We start from the raw sequence: 23,963 nt of genomic DNA on the forward strand, positions 1-23,963 counted from the left end.
TTAGAATTGGTTAAGCCTGGATTCAAATCCAGCCTTTGAAACTAGCTGCTTGATCATAGGTAAGTCATTTAAGCTCTCTGAGACTCAGTTTCCTCATCTGGAAAATAAAGATAACATCACCTGCTGTACCTATTCACAAGGTTGACAGGAGTTTCAAATGAACTCATGTATGTGAAGCACTAATTAAAGTCAGTAGGATCACAGATTTATGAAGGTTGGAAGAGACTTTCAAAGCAGTTTAGTCCAACCCTTTCATTTTGTAAATGAGGAAACTGAAGCTCTGAGAGTTTAGGCAATTTTTTTCAGGGTCCCCTGGCTAGTTAAGTGTCAAAAGCAGCACTTGAACCCAGATCTTCCTGACTCAAAATAGTAATTGTTGGCATTGTTGTTATTGCCTGAAGCAAGAAATACAAGAACCCTGCACCTAAACAAACAAAAATAAATCAGAGCTTGCTACTCAGCATACCCCAGGCTTTGGCAAAATAACATCTTCTCTCTTGGCAAAAATGCACTGCTGACACAACAGCCAGAAAATAACTTCAACTGGTGCTTAGCAGATCTCCCAAAAGCAAGCCAGAAACACCTTCAATATTGGAAGGGGGGGAGGGCAGGGCAGAGAAACAGAGTTCTGCTGATTCATTCTGACTGAAACCTGCAGAACCCTTGAGTAAGTATCAAACCAGCTGAGCTGGCACTTTATTTTTGCTGGGCTCACAGAATTCAGCAGACCTGAAATTTAATAGATGCCGCTTAGACCCCTATTCTTTTTCTCAGAGAGCAGCTGAGCTCATCTGTCCAGTGCATCTGATGGTGCATCCTTTCTTACCAGGATGCAGTCCTGGTCAACCATGATGACAGCCTCAATCACAGGGGTGAGGGAGAGGGAAAGAGAAATGGGGTGACTAAAGAAAACTTTAAAAATGCAACATACTTCCACTTATAGCCATATTCTCTCATTCTAAATCAACACTTGGAGAAGCTAGGTGGCACAGTGGATAGAGAACGGGCCCTGGATTCAGGAGGACCTGAGTTCAAATCAGGCCTCAGACACATAACACTTAACCCCACTGCCTAACCAAAAAAATAAAACAAAACAAAATACATCAACGTTCTACCAAAATCTTTATACAAAATGCATCTGTATAAAGCCTCCAGTTTTAGCAAATAGAGGGAAAATTCTGTTTGAATGCCTTCTTGGAAAGATTAGTCCCTAATCATGAGATAGAAAATTGTAGTAGAAAGTCTTTTCAAAATGGTTCCAGTGCAAATTTTCACTTCTTTTAGTATATGATTCATATTAGCCTCAATTAGAAAAACAAACAAAGGTGACGTAATGAAAAGCCTAAATTAAGGCCAGCTTACATGTGGATTAGGTCATCTATCATGCTTGTACAAATATTTATTCATTTTAAAAATTCGAATAGTCCATAATCTTTTTAGAATTCTTTTACTAGCCTGTATTTAACTATGATTATTTAATTTTTTTGGCCAGCATCCCACAACATGCAGAAACTTGTATATTATGTAGCCCCTTTTCATAAGTGTCCATCTGCAAATAAGATAAACCTTTTTAATCCAATTTCTAGCCTACCTACTCACAAGAAAGCAGAAAAAAAGTGGGCCAAATTCAAAAGAGTTCCTTTAGGTAGCCCAGTCAGAATAGCTCTGTCATTCTGGAATATTATTCTCAATTACATTCACTTAGCAGGCAAGAAATGTTAAAATATAAATGGTAGAATTAAACTTTTTAAAAAGTATTTTCTTGCCTTTGCAAACTAACTAAAAGGTTTTCAAACTTTTTAAATTGTCTTTTCTTTATTGGGGAGTCAATAGGGCAATACTTTTGATAAATTGATTTTATTTTTCTTCTGTTAGGTACTTGAGGCAAGGCAGAAGAGAGAGGAGGCATAGTACAACTAAAGAATTCAAGAAATCATAGCTTGCTAAATTAGGGAAATAATCTAATCCATCCTTCCTCATTTTACAGAGGAAACTCTGGTCCAGAAGGGATATGTGACTTCCTAGTTATGTCACAAGGCTAGTTTCTGGTAAAGCTGGGACTAGAACCTGGTAACAGGTAAAAACAAGTAAAAAAAAAACCAGGAAAAAAAAACAGTTAAAAAACAGGGAAAACTTAGAATGTTTTCTTCATGCTACCATGCTAGGTTCCTGTACTTACCCAGTTAAATATGCTATGGCAACCTAAGATTGCCAGTCCAGATCTGGTTTTGGAAAAACTTTTCTTTATACTTCAGAGAATCTAATAAATTTTAATTAAACTCTAAGTGTATAGGTAAATTAAAGAGAATTCTTAAGATTGCACTCAATAACAAAACGAGCTTGCCCTTATGAAAAACTCTTAACTTTTTTAAAAGGTATGAAATAGAGATAGTCAGTGGAAGGCAAGAAATTGACAAAGGGGATGAATAGGAGACACTCCTTCTCAGTTTACAAATTCACCAAGCTCTAGCATAGTTCATAAGACTGTCTCTTCCATAATCTTATAGCCCTTCTGTCAACATAAGGAAATTAAGGGATTTATTGTTGTTGTTCAATTGTTTTTCAGTTGTGTCCAACTCTTCATGACCCCATTTGGGGTTTTCTTAGCAAAGATACTGGAGTGATTTGCCATTTCCTTCTCCAGCTCATTTGACAGATAGGAACTAGGCAAACTAACACTTAACTCTAGTGACTTGACAAGTGTCACTAGTAAGTGCCTGAGGCTGGAGAAGAAATGAAGATGAGTCTTCTTGATTTCAAGCCCAGTGCTCTATTCACTGTGCTCCCTACCTGCCCTTGAGTAACTTAGCCAGGCTCAAACAGCCAAAATGTGCAGAAGCAGAATTGAACCCAGGTCTTCCAGGCTGTGATATTGGTTCTCCATCCACTGAGCCACAATTTCACTTAAGCAAAGAAAGCAGCTCATAAATACCACATCATTTTTCCTCACTATTTTCTTTTCCACTTTCCATCTCTCTAAAAAATATCTATCATGAATAAGATATTTTGGAGGTCTGGACTATTATGTATTTTAGTTCAGATTTCATCATTTTACTTATAGTGGCTTATAGGTATAGTGTGAGATAAGCCCAAATTCCTACTCCTAAAGATCTGAATCTTTTTTCCCCCCTTTTTAGCAGTGATTCTATTAACCAAGCCCTGAGAGAATTCACAGTTTAGCAAAGTCTCAGGCCAATGACTTCCAAAACAGTCTGATTTCATTCCCTCTCCCTCCTAACAACTCCATACCTGCTTCCATTTGTCATGCACTGAATCTAATGAGGAATTGGGGGCAGGGGGGAAGAGGGGTGCAGCAACGTGGAGAAGAAACTCCATTCAATTTGCCATATATGTTTTAATTTTTTTGGTCTTTTTGCTTTTCTGGAGGAAATTGGGTTTACAGCGACTTCCCAGGGTCACACAGCTACTAAGTGCCTGAGGCCAGGTCCTCCTGACTCCAGGACTAGTGCACTACCTACTGCACCACTTAGCTGCCTATCTATGTTTTATTAACCAACAGTGGATTACCTAGCAAACTGAGAAACATCAGCTGCTTCAAATTAGGAGCAATTCTAAATAAATGAACAGGACGGTTACGGAAGTTTGGCTGCATCAGCTCCTTAACAGAAAGAGAATTAAATACTTACTTATTCAGTGTGAGGTCAAGAATGAATCTGGAGCCAAAAGCCTCAATCTGAAAGCTCGCCTGGGCCAGATGCACAGCCTAGAGATACAAAAAGAGAGAAAGACTCTTAACTCGCTGGCTCCGTCCTTCCAGACTGACTGCTTTACAATCAAGGTCTGTATTTCACACGAACACATTAGTGACTTGCTCTTTAAAAAAAAAATACACCAAGTAACTTTTTGTGTGGTTTCTGTGGAAATACATGCGTATTTCTTAGAGCAAGAAACTGGGACAGTCTGATAAAAATTAACCCATTATGATGAGTGGCAGCACATTCTCCTTGACTTCAGAAATTGAGTGTGATGAATTATACAAAATGTCTGACTAATTAAGACCTGATTTTACCTATCCTGCTCATTATACTAACCATTTTTTTTCCCTACACACATAAGTGAAAAATCATGACAGACCTCTGGCCTCCATCAGAAGCTAGAGCTTTAAAATGCTGTATCAGCAGATTTGACTGGCCTGGGATATCGCAGCATTAGAATTGCAAAAAGTACTCAGTCAGAACTTAGCCCTTTTTTTCATGTAGTTAGATCCGATGTACACTTTTTATGCTGGTATGTGTTTTTATGAAACACTAGAAAATTCCATTGTTATTCTCCAACTTGAACCACAACAATGATCCCAAAGGAAATATGAAGCCTATTTACTTCATGGTAAAAAACCTCTCTAAGAAAAAGATCTGTATAAATTTAAATACCAAATTACAGCATATTCAGCAAGGTGTTATCCAAGACAAAATTTTCCTTTGTCACCACATCACACAAAGAGGACACAGATAATGTAACACCTACATTCAGCCCCCTACTGAGTCATGATCATTGCCTCCCCCAGGTTCCATTCCAAAAGCAGAAGTAGGTGTGGCAATCATTTGTAGAGTGGGACACATGTCAAAGAAAAGGCAACATGAACACACCCAACCCTTTCCCACCTCTGCACTTTTTTTTTTTACTTATGCCCTTCCCTCCACCTGGAATGCCCTCCCTCTTCTCACCTGCAACCTCCTCCACCCCATTTCACTTATTCAAATCCTATCTAGCCTTTCTATCCCAATTTAAAGGCCACCTCTTCCTTGAAAACTTTCCCTGCTCATGGCATCTGGTAGAATATTCATCTCTCAGAATTCCTATGGGACTTTGTTTATGCCTTTTTCTACTGTCTTATATTATAAGTTGCTTTTTTCCCTGCCTAATTTCCCCAACTAAATTACAAATTCCTTAAAGGAAGGGCTCATGCCTTGTTAAATGTTATATTCCGCTATTTTCTGCATAACAAGAACTCAATAAACAGTTGTCAAACATCTTCTTCATATACAAAGCTGGTCTTATTCCTCAGCTCAAAACTTTGCAATTGCCCACTTGGGGAGAGGGGGAGTGCTAGATCTGAAGTCAGGGCACCTAGGTTTAAATCCCGATTCTGCTACCTACTACCTATTGCCCCTGGAATAATCACTCTTGGCCTCACTTGTCTCATTTGTAAAATAAGAGGAAGGAAGGAAGTAAATATTTTAAGTACCTACTATGTGCCAGGCAAGGGGCAGTACACAGAGTGCCAGGCCTGGAGTCAGGAAGACTCATCTTCCTGAGTTCAAATCTGGCCTCAGACACGTGTTAGCTGTGTGACCCTGGGCAGGTCACTTGACCCTGTTTGCCTCAGTTTTCTCATCTGTCAAATGAGCTGGAGAAGGAAATGGCAAAGCGCTCCAGTATCTTTGCCAAGAAAACCCTAAAAAGGGTCATGAAAAGTTGGACACAACTGAACAACAATAAAAGGATGGGCCAGGCTTTCTCAAATGCTTTGTTGAATGTTGAGTGTTTTACATGATGTTAAATACTACACAAATATCATTTGATCCTCACAACCCTGCCAGGCAGGTACTACTGTTATCCTCATTTTTTTTTTTAGGCAATTGGGGTTAAGTGACTTGTCCTGGGTCACACAGCTAGTAAGTGTCTGAGGCCAGATAAACTCCAAACCCAGCTTAATCCACTGAGCCACCTGCCTCGATGGTCTACAGAGTTCCTTAAAGCCTTTAATTCTATGAGCTGATGGATAAAGCTAAAACTTTTTTCTCTGACATTCATAACTCTCTACCTTCAAACTAGCTTTCTAGCCTTATCTTTCACCACCCCCTTCCATTACACCCTATGCTCCAGCCAACCAGATTTTTCCTTATACCACCTACAGACTCTACCTTCTTCTGCCTCTCTATGCCTTTGTTCACACAATTTCCTATCCCATACCTTCCATCCCATGGAATTACTACTCATCCTTTAAAGCCCAACTCAATGCACCTAGACCGACAATTTCATGCCACTGTTATTTTTTTTAACATTGTGAAGCACCATCAGAAGAAAGCATTACAAGATGAAAATCCAGAAGCAAATGAAGGCCAGTTCATGCATTTTAAGATGGGTATACTTTGAGCAACAACAGGGTGCAAGATGAGATCACTAATGTTGATGAGATGGCTATTTTAAAGGCAGCAGAACAATTAAGATCTTGATGGCTAATGTCTGCACTTGTTAATGAGAAATTCATGATAAAAGAAGATAAATCTGGTTGACCACAGGAAAACAGATGTCCCCAGATCTGTTTCTCAAAAAACCAATTCACACTAAGTATTCAGAAAAGTTTTATCTAAGATGTCTGTGCAAATCTCTTTAAATAAACCCTTTTGAGGGGGCAGCTAGGTGGCACAGTGGACAGAGCACCAGCCCTGGAATCGGGAGGACCTGAGTTCAAATCTGACCTCAGACACATAGTACTTCCTAGCTGTGTGACTCTGGGCAAGTCATTTAGCACCAGTTGCCTCACTAAAAAAAAAAAAAGAAAAAGCCCATTTGAATTCATTGATTCCAATAAAGACATCCTTCCTCTTCTGGCTTACTGCAGCAAAGAATGAAGTAGGAATTATGGAGAAAAACGGATATCCAATGATATTGTATCTTATTCAATAGAATGTTGGGTGATGTGTTATTATGTTTCCCTATTAATTGATTTATACAAACTTTCTAGACTAAAAGTTATTCCACGCTCCGTATTCTCAGGGTCTCTCAGACCCAGGCCAATGCCAGCATATCCTAAGTACAGTCTCTCCTTGAGTAGCTAAGACATAAAGGCATGGAGGTAACCTGAAGCTCTCACAGACTACGCCAGAGGACAGGAACTTCTGGCAAGTCCTAATAACCTGGAAAGGCTTCAAATACAAGGCCAGTGATGGACAGTCTCGCAGAGACCCTCAAAACCAGAAGATTAGCCACCAGATAACCAATTGAAATAACAGCTGTGAAGTGCTTAGCAAAGTGCCTAGTAGGAACACAATAGGCACTTAATAAGAGCTTGTTCCCTTCCCACCCACCCCTCTCTCATTCCCACCAGGTGATGAACTTATTTGACTACAGGAATTCATAAAGACTACCTACTAAGGCATGGTAGGGTTGCAATCTGCTTCTTGTGTAAGGGGTATACAAATAATGAAGAAATGACTCTTTTAAAGTGTGGAAGAAACAAGAATACTCTGGAAGGTTTGACATTGTATGGGTGGAGCATTTATCTAGTTATGATGTTTGTGATCATTTATATTAAAAGTCAGGTATTAAACCCCTGGATAAGAATTGTTGGATCATTGTTTTATAAGGAAATAAGATTTTACTTATATCTCTTTTTATCATACACTTAAGAACTGCCTGTGATCTCAGTGTCATCTCACAAAGAGATTAAAGAACTTGTCCAAGGACATATATTAAGTTAGTAGGCAGAGGTCCAATAACATTTCATGAGCTCCACATGAGATCCTTATTCATCTACTGCTCTTTCAGGATCCACAAACCAGCTAAATGATTGATGACAGTTCTTATAGAGATGTTTACCATTCTCTTTGTGAGAATGCAAGATTTTATAGCCTAGGATAAGCACAAGAATGAGCACAGCCCAACGCCCTCCTACAGTACTGAAAACAGCTTTATGACTGAACTCTATAGTAACTCTCTTCCTCACATGAACAATGCACAATGAATTTACATCTGATCTAGAATCTGTAAACACAACTAGATCATACCTTATATACACAAAACTCCTTCACTGAACATCAAGATGCATAACTTTTCTTTTAAAGAAAGACATAACGAATAGATGACTTAATGACTCTAAAGTTCTTTAGACTTAAATTGAATTTTGTCATCAAGAGACATTAAGTGACCCTAGATATCTGTCACTTGTGAGAGCATATTAAAGAACTTGAGCGGGCATAGTCACATACTGTTGGAACTTTCATTCTAAAATAGGTAACATAAAAATGGACAAAAAGATTTAAAATCAATATAGCACAGAAAAAAGATGCTCATTCATACAGAAATAGTATTAAAGTTCCAAGACCTGCACCACTATTTGGAGTTAACAGGGCTTCACATGCAAAGTATATACAATCAATGGTCTTGACTAGTTAAACAGAATGCTTGACTTACACAGTACATGTGAATATAAACAGAGTTGAGGGCCTGTGGGAAAGGGAAAAAAAGGCACTCTTCTACTTTTCCAGTTACTTTAGAAGTAACAAATCTAAGTAGCTACAAGAAAACATTGGTGGGCTGTCTGGTAGGGCTTTGGACAATCTAACTATCATTAAACACGCTAAGGCTATGTCACCTCTTTCACTAGTATCTTCTCAAAGAGTTTACAGTTTCACCAGGAAGACCAAAAACATATATTTTTAAAAAATGAAGAATTTGCAAAGCAGCATATCAAAGGCAATATAATACAGGACAAAGGACAGGATAGATATTGAAAAGATATCATGGAGGAGGACTGAGCAGATATTAATGATGTGCATCATAGATGGCTTCCTGAAGCAGGAGAGTTTGGAGCTAAATTCCAAAGACATAAGAAGTGAAACTTACAGAAGAGCAAGAATAACTGTATTTTATGGCTGACTTGGGAAACTAAGATTAAGAAAACAAAATCTCAGCACGTGAGTCCTTTCTCTACAGCTACTCACTTATATGTCAAGGTTTGTTGCAAAAGTCATCTCAATCTCAAATTACCTGTTTCTTTTAAGTTTAGGGCACAGGCTTGTTTTTACTACTTATCTAAATCTTTGCTGCTCTTCACAAAAAAGAAAAAAAAGATGTTAATCCAATTCATGTGTTCGCCTGAACAAAAGGACAACACAAGAAAGGGCCCTTCTTTCCACTCCTCTCTGCTCTATAAAAAATCTGTTTCTTTTTCTCACGGGACATTGGCCCTCCCTTCTACACTTGCTGGTTTTTCATATTAAAATGTTTCCCTTGGTTTTTGTTTTTCTAATTCCCCATGGGATTTGTGGTTGAAATCATTGCCTCCCAAAAGACCCATCTGTTTGACAACCAAATGTTTCTCTTCCATACTAACCCGGTAGGGAAAGGGAGCAGACCTGTGATCTCATTGACATAGAGTACTCCCAGAGGAAGCAACAACCTCTACCAATGCAAGTCAACACCTTCTCTGCAGTTAAGAGTCTCCGAGAGTTGCTTACAACACTGAGATGGTAGTGACTCACCCAGAATCACAGGCCCTATATTTGTCAGAGGCAGGATTTGAACTCAGGTCTTCATGACCATTTGGCCAGCTCTCTATTCACTACACTGTACTGCCCATTCTCCTAGTATAGCATCAAAATGAAGAGGCACCATGGAAATCACCAAATATCAGACCTCAGACTTCACTTGCTTTTGCATGGGGGGTATTTTCATGGTACCTTAAAGAGGAAGGACTGAAGAATTGACAATTTACATCTTAAAAAATCAAGAAAGATCAGTTAATGGAGTATTGGTGACCTTTTAATTTCTGAACAGACTTGAACTGTTTAGTTTAGTTTCAGGGAATGGGGAAAGGGAAAGACGTTCTTTGTGTAAGTCGGCTTTACATTGTTTTTCTTAACATTAGAGTATGAGGTACATGCAGATCTTTAAACAGTTCACATCAGGGAAGAGTTAGATGAGTTTGGGTGGCTGATTTTCCAAATCCATCAACAAACATTTATTAAGCACCTAATATGTGCCAGGCATTGTACCAAACACTGGGGATATAAATGAAACACATCACCCATTTCAAATAATAGAATGTTGTGGCTACACAAAATCCATTAGGCTTTTGTCTACACAGAGCAAAACATTCAGACGTTTGTGGGGGAAAGAATGTAGACACTTTAGCTACCTGTGGATGATAATTCCCTACTCCTCTGATAATTCTGTAAAATACAGACATGGCCCTACCTATATCAACACAGAATAAACTCTGCCAAACCCTAACAAGCTGTAACGGCTTCAGGTTCAAGGTGGATGACGACCTTATATCATCCAAAGACTGATCAAATTTGACGAGATTAATCACCCAAAATTGATCTAAAAGGCACCCCCCCAAAAATAAACCATACACATCAAAGCCTTAGAAAAATACTGACCTCAAGGTCTGGCCACAGATTTGTGTTAGTAGCCAAAGAGGTAGAATGTCGGGGGAAATAAATTCGTTTGGATAGGATCTAATACAGATTCACCTTCAACTAAGAAGAGAGCACTGGCCCTGGGTTGAAAGCTTGCTTACACAATTACTAACTATGTGACCCTGGACAAGTCACTTAAAGCTCTATGAATCTGTTTTCCACATCTGCAAAATGGGGATAATAGCCCCTAGCTTCCTGGTTAGCTGGGAATATCAAATAAAATGATACATATAAAGAACTTTGTAAACCTAAAAGTGCCTACACAAATGTGATCTATTCTCATTATTACTGAACTTTATGATATAATGGGTTGTGTCCAAGTAAGTTTACTACTGTTCCACTCTGAAAATTCAAAATTCTTTATTGCTAACTACCATTATGATTATGGTTTAGGCCTGGAAAAATTAAGAGATCTTTAAAATGATATGAATCATAACACTTAAAAGTTCAACAGCTGTAAATGTTACATGAAGACAATTTTTCAAATTAAGGAAATTTGCTGAATATTTTTGCCAAAGGGTTTAAATGGGAAGGCTTGAAAAAGGAGATGTTACCTTTTTTTTTTTGGCGGGGCGGTGAGGCAATTAGGGTTAAATGACTTGCCCAGAGTCACTCAGCTTGCGAGTGTTATGTGTCTGAGACCAGAGTTGAACTCAGGTCCTCCTAACTCCAGGGCCAGTGCTCTAATACACTGTACCACCTAGCTACCCCTATGTTTTTCTTTTTATTGTACTCTAACCAACAACTGTTTATGGAATATCTACTACCTACAAAGCACTGTGACGGATACAGAAAAGAGTAAGACACAGTCTCTGCCCTCAAAGAGCTTACACTCAGGTTAGGAAAACATGGAATAAATGTGCGAAAAATTAGACAGGACAAGAGTTAAATAATAGTAAGGATAATAATAAAAGAGATATCACAAGGTGGCATGAACATGATTAATTGCCAAACGGTTACTACAGGCATTAAGTGCCATCCATAAATGCCAATGAGCAAGGATTAGTGCTAAAATGATCTGGGGAGGCTTCACTGAAGAGGAAGTACCTGAGCTTAGCCTTGAAGAGCTTAGGTAGCGGAGGAAGAGAAGGAAAGCGATCTTATGTGTTTACTCTGCTATTCATAAGAACAAGCCTATGAATAAAATGTAAAATGTCTCATGTTCTCAAGACATGTTAGTGTTCAGCTATGCCTTGGGCTTTGAATAACTTTATGATAAATAGTTTATGATAAAACAAAGCATGCCAGGAGATGGGAAAATGGCATATGTACCCTAAACAATCTGCTGAAACATGATAAAAAAAAAATCCATAGTATCATAGGAAGGGACTTTAATCCAACTAGTGTGTCAAATGAGATAATTTTGATAAAAACATTGGAAAAAATTAAGTTCTCTCACTTTTAAAATGAGAATAATACTAGCCCCTATCTTAAAGGATTGTTGTGAGAATTAAATGAGATGATGTATATAAAACACTTTGCAAATCGTAAAGTATTACAGAAACATAAGCTATTATTTAAATAATAAAATAGTTATTTTATTATTAAATAAAACATTGTTTAATATTTAAATATCACAGCTGTTAATTATTATTACAAATATTAATATTCCACAGATGAAGAAATTATGGCACAGAAAGATTAAATGACATTCTCGAAGTCACACAGGTAAGCAAGAAGTATAGCAATGATTTGAACCCAGGCCTTCTGACTTCAAATCCCATACTCATCTTACAACCCCATATTGCCACTCCTAAAATTTATCTAGAATTAATCTTCAAAGCAAAAAGGAGAAACTGCAGGTCCTTGTAAATGGAAAATATCTTGTCATCAGACCCAAGACAGCATAAACATACTTTTTTCTAAAGAATACAGACTAAACAACTTTTTTTTCAGTCTACTTAGACCAATCCAAGAAAAAAGCCGGATTCTGAGTCTGGTCTCTAAAAGCCTAAAATAGCCAGCTCTCAACGATCCATTTTAGTGGTAGAAAGTAGCAGCATGGTTAAAGGAAATCCACAAATCATCCCCAAATGTCATTTTGGCTATTACTTTATGCCTCCACCGGAGCCTTTACAAGAACTACTTACCCAATAATCAAATGTAATGGATCTAAGTTTCATGGTCTCTTCTTTCTCAGTTGTAACAGGCATTCAGGCATGGAGTGGCCAAAATATGGGTAGAATGTAAGCTCTTTAATGGCAGGAACTGTTTCTTGTTTTGTTTTCTTTTGTTTTTATCCCCAGTGCCTAAGAAAGTGCTTTAATAAATGCTTCTTTACATGCTAGAATACAAGAGTGGGGAACCACACGTAACCTCGAGGCTACAGATAGGATGAAAAACTCGAGGCATTGATAGTCCGAGTAGATAATATCACTCCTGGATGACTTAGCTATACCTCGAGATTTCTTTAAAGAATTGTAACATAGCTACCATAAAAAGTAGGGGAGAGGAATTCAATCAAATGTCATCAGAAGAGATGCAAGCGGGAGCAGATTGCTTATAAGCTCTGAAGTTTTATGCTTCAATTTTCACATTCAAACTACTTAAATCCAAGAGAATTCAACTCACAGAGCCTTTTTTGGACCTTTACACTGGATGATTATGTATGCTGACACTGTATGATTAACATATGAGGGGTTATTAAACTGATAACACTGAACTAAGAGATGTTAATTAATTTGAAAGTAAGATTTCATTGGTGCTGTTGTTTAGACATGAATAGCATTGTGGCTGTATCACTCACTGCTGTGTTATTTAGCTTTCATATTTTTTAAAGTGATGACTCAAAATACAGCTATGACAACGGTTACCATGGAAGCCAGTACTCCCCCCACCATCTCTGTAAAGAGTAACATCTAATTTCGTGCATAAATATAGTACCTGTAGCATGAATCATTTTGTTCTTTTCTCTTGCCAATTCCCAGATCACCAAAGGTAGTGTGGCACATTGGGAATGAGGGTTAGTTTTAGAGTAAAAAGAACAAAGTTCGAATCCCAGCTCACCCAATTACTATCTATGTGGCCATGGGGAAGTGACTTACATCTCTTTGGACCTCAGTTTCCTAATCTGTAAAATGAGGGAGTTGTACTCTTGAGCCCCAAGGTCCCTTCTAGCTCTATTTATTAACTTACACTACTCTCTTTATTTCTTCACTTACACATCACAAAAGGATATCCTACTGCTATCTGACTTTATAGCCTTATACATTTACCTCCTATTGAATAAATGGAGTAAAGTTATAAGGAAAGAAGTAAAGGATAAATATGCAAAGGACCGAGAGCTCCACCTCCAATGTCCCTCCCAGTAAGGAGTATTATTGTCATATTTTTTCTGTTTAGTTTCACTGGAATCCCAAATGAAAAAGATAAGATTGATTTTATCTTACTTTAGAAGGAATTAGCTATCCTTTCTGTCTTTTTTTCCTTCAGATGACAACCGCAATGTATTTTTTCCAATTTAACAACCCATCAAGCATTAGCCACTTAAAGCATACAGGATTTGGAGTCTAGAGACCTGAATGTGAGCAGTTTCTACCACTTCCTAGCTCTGAGATCTTGTGCAAGTCACCTCACTATTCAAAGCCTACTTCATCTGTAAAGATAATAATGATTGTATTACTTACCCCACATATACCCCATATAACACCTTGTTATATGGACCAAATACAATAAAGTATAAAAAATACTTTGTAAATAGAAAGGCACTCTCAGCTCTCAGGTGTAATGTTTCTGTTATACGTGGCAACAGAGTCCAAATTTAGTCAAGGGATGCTTTCCTTAAGCATACAAATGGAAAGATAGAATGTCACCATTAGTTATCCAATGAGGGAATGCAGTAGCTGAGTTGACCACCAGGTGACACTCTACTCAAGTCACCAGCCAGTGGTCTATTCTGACTCTCTCTGGTTATTCTCAGACATCCTCCTCCAGCCACCTCATAAGCCTGTTGCTACTTGCCATCTAAGATAGTCAGGTATGGAAGGAAATTCCTGAACCCTTAGCTCATTGAAGGAAGTAGGGGGATGTGTATGGGGACAGTGGATTGTAGCAAGGGAAGGGGAGGGATGAGGGAAAGCCTTAGAGAAAAGAGAGAGATCATTGGAAATCCAACTCCTCTCCTCAACTGATTATTCAAACTGGACCCACAAAGACTGGCTACCTCAGCTCTTGGACCCCTTTTTGATCACAGCTCATGCCTCGATCCCCGTTATAGGACCACTGCTCTCTAGCAGTCTCATTCATTAATTGGTAGAACATTAGAGTCAAAAAGTGGCTAGTCCAACCATAGTGCCAGCAGCAGCTCCACACTGCAGCCAGTCTTGGACATTCTGGTCTACCTCATAGAAACCCAACAATCCGAATTCATTAATAGTGGAAGAAAGAATCTGCAGCCAATTATGGAAGCTATTATACAAATTGCCTGCCCCTCTATCCAACTGCTCAGCTTCCTACTCATCATGAATACGACTTGCCCAAGAGGCAGTTAGGTGACACAATGGGTAGGGCTCTGGACCTGAGCTAAAATCTGGTCTCAGACACTTACTAGCTATGTGACCCTGAACACATCACTTAACTCCTGCCTTAATGTCCTCATCTGTAAAATGGATACAGTAATGGCATATACTTCACAAGGTGTTGTAAGGATTAAATAAGATAATATTTGTAAAGTGTTCAGCATACAGTAGGAACTTAATAAATTCTTGTTTCCTCCCTTCCAAGATGGGGTAGAAGGTAAGAGTGGAGAAAGGGAAAGTCAATCAACCTCATGTGTGTTTCAGGGTCATCAAAAATCACTCTCTACTCTCTCTACTCTCTCTCTCTCTCTCTCTCTCTCTCTCTCTCTCTCTCTCTCTCTCTCTCTCTCTCTCATTTCTAGGAATAGAATGCAAAGAAACTACTATAAGTATTACCACTATTTAGGTTTTCAAGAATATACTGCAGAAAATCCTACCATAGGGGCAGCTAGGTGGCGCAGTGGATAGACCACCGGCCCTGGAGTCAGGAGGACTTGAGTTCAAATCCTGCCTCAGACACTTGACATTTACTAGCTGTGTGACCCTGGGCAAGTCACTTAACCCCACTGCCTAGCCAAAAAAAAAAAAGGAATAAAAAAAGAAAATTCTACCATATTGTAGAGTTCAATTATTCATGATGACCACATCTCAGTAAGCAAATAGAAATCATATCCCTCATACAAAAGGACTTTTTAAAGTTTATTAAATCTTAGTGTTTATATCCAGTGAGAATTTAATATTAAATGGTCACTTGAAAATATATTGTAATCCCCCCCAAAAGGATCCAATCCAAGAATATCATGTGTGTGTGTGTGTGTGTGCATGCAAGAGAGAGACGAGACAGAGAAGCAGAGAGAGAGACACAGAAGGACAGCGAGAGAGAGAGAAAGACAGAGAGACAGAGAGACAAAAAGACAGGAAAGAGAGGGAGAAAGAGAGAGATCAGTAAAAACTTTCAAAATTACATTCACATAGTTCTTTAAGAGGAATAAATGGTTACTATTATCAATTAAGCATTAATAAAAATGCTGCTACTACAACAAAAAACTTTAGGTGTGACCAAATCAACCTGTATTTATTAAATACCTACCATATTCCAAGTAATGCATGTAAAACCACAAAAGTGACCATTCATCACTCAATCAATCAACAAGAATTTTTTTCAAGCACCCAGGCAAAGTCCCTATCCCCAAGAAGCTTATATTTTATTGGGGGAAATAGCTTGTACATATTTAAGTATGTACAAAATAAACATAAGTGAATTTGGAGTGAGAATGTACTAGAAGCTAGGAGAGCTCTACATGAAGAAGGTGGCACTGGAGCTGAATTTTGGAGGAAATAGGGGTCTTACGAGGTGGGAGTAGGAAGCAGTTCCAAGCATGGAGGAACAGCCAATAAAAAGGCAGACAAATGAAAGATGAGAAACAGTTTAAAAAAAAAGAGAGAGAGAGAGCGAGACTACTTTGGATAGACCATCGCATGTGTGAAGGGGAATCATGTTTAATAATTCTAGAAAGGTAAATGAGGCCAGGTTGTGAAAGGTTTCATATGCTAAACAGAGAGATTTATATTTTATTTTAGCCACAGAGAGCTACTAGAGTTAACTGAGGAGAGGAGTGTTATGATAAGAACTTTGCTTTAGGAAAATTACTCTTGCAGCTATGTGAAAGATGATTTAGAGAAACAAAAGGCCTGAGGCAGGGACAACTATGAAGAAGAAATTGCAAGAGTCCAGGTGAAAAGTGATGAGGTAGTGGCTCTGTGAATAGAGAGAGATGAAAGGATATAAAGAATGTTGTGAAAGTAGAATTGAGAGGATTTAACAAATTATTAGAAATGTCAGGTGAGGGTGAGTAAAATATAAAGGATGACATGAAGGTTAAGAATCTCGGACTCTGTAAAGATGGTGGTGCTCTTAGCATAAACAGATTTTTGTTATTTCATTTCAAGTAAGCCCCAAATTACTCAGAGGTTTCCCTAAGGCAAGCCTAATGTATGGAATCTTTAAGCATGTCACTCAGATATGTGAAAGTAGCATAAGATCAAGAAAATTGTTTTAGTGGAATGTTATGAGTACAGTGAGAAATCAAACCTAACAGATAAGAGAAATTTCACATTCTGCATTTTTCTGGCCTATAGCTATACAAATCTAGATGCACTGAGAAACTTGAGGTAGGCTTAGAGGAAAACATAATGTATTCCGTTTTGGACACATTGGGTTTGAGATGTCTACGCAACATCCAGTTTGTTATAACATAATGAAACTCAGGACAGTGACTAGGATTTGGATATACAGATCTGGGAGTTCTCCACATAGAGATTCTAATAAAACTAATGGGAGCTGATTAGGCCACCAAGTAAAAGAGTATAGAAAGAAGAGACAGCAAAACAATCTTGTCATACATGCATGGTCAAGAGGCAGGATATGGATGATGATCCAGGAAAGGAGACTGAGGAGTGATCAGATAAGGAGAAAGCATCCAGGAGAAAAGAAAGGTCAACAGCATCAGATACTGCAGTGAAGTCAATCTCAAACTTCTTGAGAAAAAGCAACCAAATCTGGCAATGAAGAGATCATCAGTAACGTTGAAGACAACAGTTTCATTTGAGTCATGAGGCTGGGAGCCAGACTCCAAAGGGTTAAGAAGTGAGTTTCTCTCAGCTTTTCCTTAAGAGGATGGCAGTGAAAGTGAGGAAAGATAATGAATGATAGACAGCTTGGTTGGGTCAAGTGAAAACTTTTTAAGGTTGAGAGATACTTGCCGTAAGCATCAGGGAAGAACCCAGTGGATGAAGAAAGGTTGAAAATTAGGAATACGCAATGCTCAATCAAAGAGGAGAGCTCCCAGAGGAAAACTGAGGCTCTTCCAAATTAATAATGTTATCCCCAGCAATGCAACACACTGTTTACCTTTAATTCTATGAGACTTAATTTCTATATTCTGGAATTTAAACTGCTTTAACTATTGCTTTCAAACAAATGTTTTCTGCAAAATATTCTCTCCAGAAAGAGAAAAAAATGTTGGAAAAGTACATCATCAAGGCTATTACTTAGCTAAATATATCCCCAGTTTTGAGATCTTAGTGCAAGAAATAGAAATTAGAGGAAATCTCATAACCTACAAAATGATGCAGATTTCCCAAAGTCTCTAAACAATTTAGTAAGTGAATTCTCTACTGCTTTATTTATTTGATTTATTCACAGGAAGACTAAAAGATCTGTATGCAATCTTAGCAAACCTATGTCATTGTCCTCCTCAGCCAAGAAAGTCTGTCAAGGATAGAAGCAGCTTTGGGATGAATATTTCAAAAATTTTCATTTTTCCACTTCACTGAGACTAAGTCTACCCTAGCAAAAACACACCCACACCTTCATTCTCATTCATTCTCTCTCTCTCTCTCTCTCTCTCTCTCTCTCTCTCTCTCTCTCTCTCTCTCTCTCTCATTTAAACAATATGGTCTTCTGGGGAGATTATCTTTTCATAGAATAGGAAGATAAATTTCTTACTTTCACAGTAGGCTTTGTCTAAAAGTATTCTATTTGCTTTCTAAAATTTCTATTACCTTGTTTACATTTGGTAAACAATTCTAAAATAAAATATAGTTATAGACATGAATATTTTTCTAAGATAATACAAGTACAAAAGTGTTTTTCTTACAAAGGACAAATACCTATTTTAAGACTGGAACAGGTTTCTTCTCCAATATTTCCAGGTGTCAATGACCCTCACCTCAAACTTAGCACTTTGTTCTAATAAGGTATTTATATATTCTAGCTACTTGTGTGTGTGTGTGTGTGTGTTGACACTCAAGTGAATTTCTCAGCTAGAAATTATCTCTGTATAATTGTACATAATCACATTATACAGAAATTATCTCTGTATAATAATACAAGAAAGTAAAGGGTCCAGGGAATTGAATCTAGATAGGAAGACCTGACAATGATGTCTAGGGGCTGGACCCCACTTTTTCTGGTCTCTGGTAAGGCTTTACTGATTCTCTTTATACTTCAGTAAGCTAAAAACTCAGGCCCAGGTTTCCTCTCAAGTATCAGGTTATGACCAAGAGAGGCTTTTCTGCTTCCATTTTCCTCGGGCTTAGACTCAGTCTCTACCACAGCACCAGGCCATCCTGTTGATATCAGGAGTGGCAACTTGAGCTCAATGTTTTTCAAGGGAAACTCAACCAAACAACTTTATGTTGATGTTTTGGATGACCAAGGTTAGGTGCCAACATACAAATACACTGACATCACACTTCAAGGTAACTGTCAAATGTTTAGTATTTAGCTCATGATATATATTTTTTAATTTATTTCATTTTTAATTTATGAATAAAACAATCCATATCCATAACATAGCATAATAAAAAGATGATTGCACATGAAACCACAAATCTATTATATACATAAAACTACAAATCTATTATGTACAACTTGCTATCCTTTTAAATATATAATGAAATTATCATGTAAATTTATTTTTTTTCCTTTTCTTTTCTACCCTCTCCCCCCACCCTATGTTGACAGCATACTTCAAAGTGACTCCCAAATGTTTAAGGCATAGTTTGTGACAAAGCATTGACGGTATACCTCAAGATGACAGCATTTCATCACAAGCATTGGTTATCAGACCTACCTAATCAAGTTGCTTACATATTGCTTATATACTGAGGAGTCTAGGCTGTGCATATTCATTACAAAATCAAAATGAAGATACTCATGACAAGAACACATCTAAGACATACTACAAACATACAAGGAGCTGGGCCCAAAAATGAACAGCAAGAAGAGAACAGGTAGGATGGATTTTGGGAAACTTTGTAGTTCTTTTAATGATGTAGGCTTCTCCCTGAAATCACAACCCATTTTTTTAAACTCCAAAGTTCTTGCAATGATATAAGGGATGTCATTTTGATGCAAGTCACGGAATGCCTCGTCTCCAAAGAAGTGAATTTGATGATCACCCAAAGAGAGGCATGTGGTGCCAGGTTACAACATATTACAAACCAAGAATCCTACTGAAGTGGTGTAAAGGTTGTCATCAAAGAAAACAGTGATGGAGAAAGAAGTAAGTGAGAATGAGGGCTAAGACATGAACAGCCCATATGCTGCACTGGTAGTGTGACAGTATCAAAAGAACAGAAGGATGACCCTCAGCACATTAGTTGGACCTCCCCCTGCCCCCGGAGAACTCACAGGAGAACTTGGACAAAATTCATGTGGGATTGGTAGGTCTAGATGGGTTGCAATCTGCATCCTTGGAAGGAGTAGTCCCATCAATAAGATGACAGATTCATTGCAGTTGGTGCAAGGCACAGTTCTTGCAAATGTCTTTACCCGTTTCTGTAACTATGTAAATATATTATGAAAAATCTTCCAAAGAAACACTGGTTTTGGCACCTCACTGACCATTTTATTCAGATCTCATTGTTTTCAAGCAAGTCATATTGTAAAGCTTTGCTTTAATAAAAACACATATGAATAAATGAAAACCATCAAATATTTAACTATGCCAGACATTGTGCTAAGTTCTAAAGATTCAAATTTAAGAAGATAGGTCCTGACCTCAAGGAATTTATCATCTTAAAAGGAAAGACCAACACCTATGTAGGAGTGATAGCCAAAGAGGTTTTTTTCAACCTGATAAGTCATAGAGATGATGAATGGAGCCACAGGAGTATTGATTAACATGACTTTTTCAGGAATGTTAATGTTGATTTGATTACTGTCCATAAAGCTAAAGGTAGTGTGGTGGGTTTGAGTTGGGCTAGTTATGGAGAATTCTCTCCCCTCAGAGCTCAACATCACATGAACTCTGGCAAAGACGAAAGTTTTATTTAGGCAAAAGAGGCTCTTCATTCTATTCTCTGTTTGGAGGAGGTACTTAATCAATGTTGGTTGAATGGAATCATTTACATTGCTCATTTTATTTCATTTCAAGTAAGCCCCAAAATTACTCAGAGGTTTCCCAAAGGCAAGCCTAATATATGGAATCTTTAAGCATGTCACTCAGATATGTGAAAGTAGCATAAGATCAAGAAAATTGTTTCAGTGGAATGTTATGAGTATGGTGAGAAATCAAACCTAACAGAGAAGAGAAATTAAACATCCTGCATTTTTCTGGCCTATAGCTATACAAATCTAGATGCACCGAGAAACTTAGAAGTCTTATCAGGGTTGGTCCACCTAGAGTACTTTTGCACAAAATTCAACTCTTATCTTCAAAATTTCTCTATTTAGCTGTCTACAACTCTGCTGAAACAAAAGATCAGGAAAAGCTGATCCAAACAGACAAGGAAGGCCCTGTCCTTTGAAAGTTAAACATGATCGTGCCTATGATGAGTATCAGATTTTTTTAAAATCAATCCACTTTTTTTTAAAAAACTCTCCAAATAACAACTGCAAATTTAATTCTTTCCAAGAAGCTTAGATGTGATTTTCAAAAACAATGAAAGAAGAAATGCTACAGCTGTCTGCTTAGTCCAAAAATTTGACAATCTGAAGAGGGAGATCTTTGTGCTGGGTTTTATTTCAAAGTGACAGTTTCTTGTTATCCTTTGAAATGTCAGGTGGTAAATCTTGAGAAAACAGTTATGGATTCACTTTAAGTAACAAAAAACAAAAGGGTGACAAAAATCTGAATATAGTCATTGTTTAGAAGCTAACCCTGTCCACAAATAATTCAAATCCATATGTCTATGTTAATCTGCAAAACAATCTGAGGAAACAGGTATTTGCATAATCAGGAAACAGTTATGAATGGGCCATAGTTACTTGAATAAATAGAGCAGCCCACAATAACTAACAAGATAATTAGCCAAAAATTTGTTGGCAGTTTACTTGGCCTCAATTTATAACAGAAGTGGCATTGTTCTTAGTGTGAATGCATTATAGTGCCCAAGTGTAATATCGCAAACAAAAAATATGGAGGAGGAAACATGCAATATTTACCCTGACATAATTCACTTCTAGCATACCCTATCTACTCATCAGCAACAGTCTGGGCGGTGATGGAGCATGGCATAATGTAAAAAGTATAGGACTTAAACTCAAAAGACATTAGACAATATGGGTTGAGTGATAAACAATCAATAACAACTATGATAATGACGATAAAATAACAGCTAGCATTTACAAAGAACTTTGCAAATACTATCTCATTTTATCTCCCTTCCCACCCTGAACAACCATGGGAGATAGGTGCTATCTCCATCTTTCAGATGGGGAAATTAAAGTAAACAGAGCTTAAGTGAATTGAACAGATAATAAATGTCAAGGCAGGATTTGAACTCAGGACTTCCTGACTCCAGGGATATTGCTCTATTATCCTGACCTTCCTAATTGCCTCCTCACTGTGACTATGGGTCACTTTTCTGAGCTTCAGTTTCCTTAATAATGATATACTTGTACAGCATCTTCCAAGAACTGTATTTTGTAAACTTAAAAACACTACATAAATAGAAGTCATTATCATTGGAGGAAAAAATCAATATACATTTTGCAATATGAAAATTCAAGTTTCCTTTGAGAAAATCCCTTTTGCAAGGAATTTTCCCTTGCAAAATAAATCCCTTAATGTCCCGTGTAAATTTGTTATTTTTATTGTTCAACATCATAGAATGTTAGAGCTAGATGGGACTAGATCTAACCCAATTCTCTCATTTTACAAATAAGAAAACTGAGGCCCAGGAAGGCTGAGTGATTTTCTCAAGACCACTCAGTGAGTTAGAAACATTAGTGGTGACTTAAAATTAAATAGAAGCATGAAAAATAGGGATTGCCATTTTTAAGTGAATGAAAAATAAAGCCTATCATACAGATTTTGATGTGCAATATGATCTTTAGAGTTGATCCAACAGTGCACACACTACACACACACACATACACATACACACACACATATCTTGGACAGACTCAGTGGATAGACAGTGAAGAAGTCAGTCAGCAAATATTCATTTATTAAGTGCCTACTATGTGCCAGGCATTGTAATAAGTGCTGGGAATACAATAAGAGGCAAAAGACAGTTCCTGTCCTCAAGGAATTTAAAATCGAATAGGTGGAGACAATGTGCCAACAACTATGAACGAGCTTTTATAGACAGGATAAATTAGAAATAATCAATAGAGGGAAGGTACTAGAGTAAGGTGGGAATGGGAAAGGCTTCCTATAGAATGTGGGATTTTAGCTGAGACTTCAGGGAAAGCCAAGAGGTAGAGCCAGGAGGGAAAGTATTCCAGCCATGGAAGACAGCCAATGAAAAAACCCAAAGTTGAGAGATGTGGTGGCTTGTTCAAGGAACAGCAGAGGACAGAGTCGCTGGATCAATGAGTGCAATGAAATGATTTGGTCAGGGTGGATGATAAGATGTAAGAAAACTGATAAAAGTGTAGGGCAGGTTATGAAGGACTTTGAATGCCAAACACAGTGAGCTAAGAGCAGAATTAATTAGGAGGACTAGACTAGGTCTTTTAGAAACTAAACAGTACTTTCAATGCTTCCCAAGCTTTTCCCTAAAATAAATGCCCATCCTTTTAATACTAATAATATGATTTATGAAGATAGAATGAAGAAGAGCTCCAAGCCATGAAATACCAGTTTCCAAAAATCAGAATTGTGGGTCACCCAAAGAGCAATAGAAAGGTACATGTTGCATATGGGTAAACTGTAATCTATATATTTACCAATGAAGAATTGCTTAGGGAAAGTGGCACAAAGGAAATTATTAGAGATGAATGATCAGAGGAGTTGGATTAGCCATATAGCAAGAATAAGAGGCACCCAATGGACATCCTATACATTCCAATGGTAGACCCACAGTATTAAAGATCTAGAGAAGTGCCTTCAGAATATTCATGGGTCTCCATAGAGGATTTAATGAGAAAACATGGAGAATTCCCCAAAGATGAGGAGCTCTGAGAGGTTTGCAATCTGTGCCACTGAAGGGGGTACACATATCAATCCATCAAAGTGCTGAAGTATATGAAAATTATAAAAGAAGTGGTGACATTTCAAAGATGATCTTCAAAAATATTTTAATGTAATTGCATTTTCCATTTATTATTAGAAACATTTATACGTACACAAATATACATGAAATCAGAACTGTGATGACTGAACAGTTAATCTTCAGCTTATTCATTATCTATTTGTGCAGTGACTTTCCTTCTCAAATGTAACATCATAAATGAGCTGAACACAAATAAGTCACAGGAACTGATTAATTTTTAACCTGCCAGGATCCTGCTTCTAAAACAGGAATTCTGGATACTCTACAG

The 23,963-nt window shown here is 37.7% G+C and overlaps 1 protein-coding gene across 2 annotated transcripts in view; it reads right to left on the reverse strand.

Annotated features, from left to right (window-relative positions):
• Positions 1-23,963, reverse strand: part of ADAM23 (ADAM metallopeptidase domain 23) — a 244,957-nt gene that overhangs the window by 199,032 nt on the left and 21,962 nt on the right. For both annotated transcript variants that reach the window (XM_021008754.2, XM_021008750.2), the window contains exon 3: positions 3,648-3,724. In XM_021008754.2, the coding sequence (XP_020864413.1) occupies positions 3,648-3,724 (77 nt within the window). The remainder of the gene's footprint in view (positions 1-3,647; positions 3,725-23,963) is intronic.

This window comes from Phascolarctos cinereus, unplaced genomic scaffold (assembly GCF_003287225.1).
Source record: "Phascolarctos cinereus isolate Bilbo 61053 unplaced genomic scaffold, phaCin_HiC Scaffold_7;HRSCAF=346, whole genome shotgun sequence".
NCBI lineage: Eukaryota > Metazoa > Chordata > Mammalia > Diprotodontia > Phascolarctidae > Phascolarctos > Phascolarctos cinereus.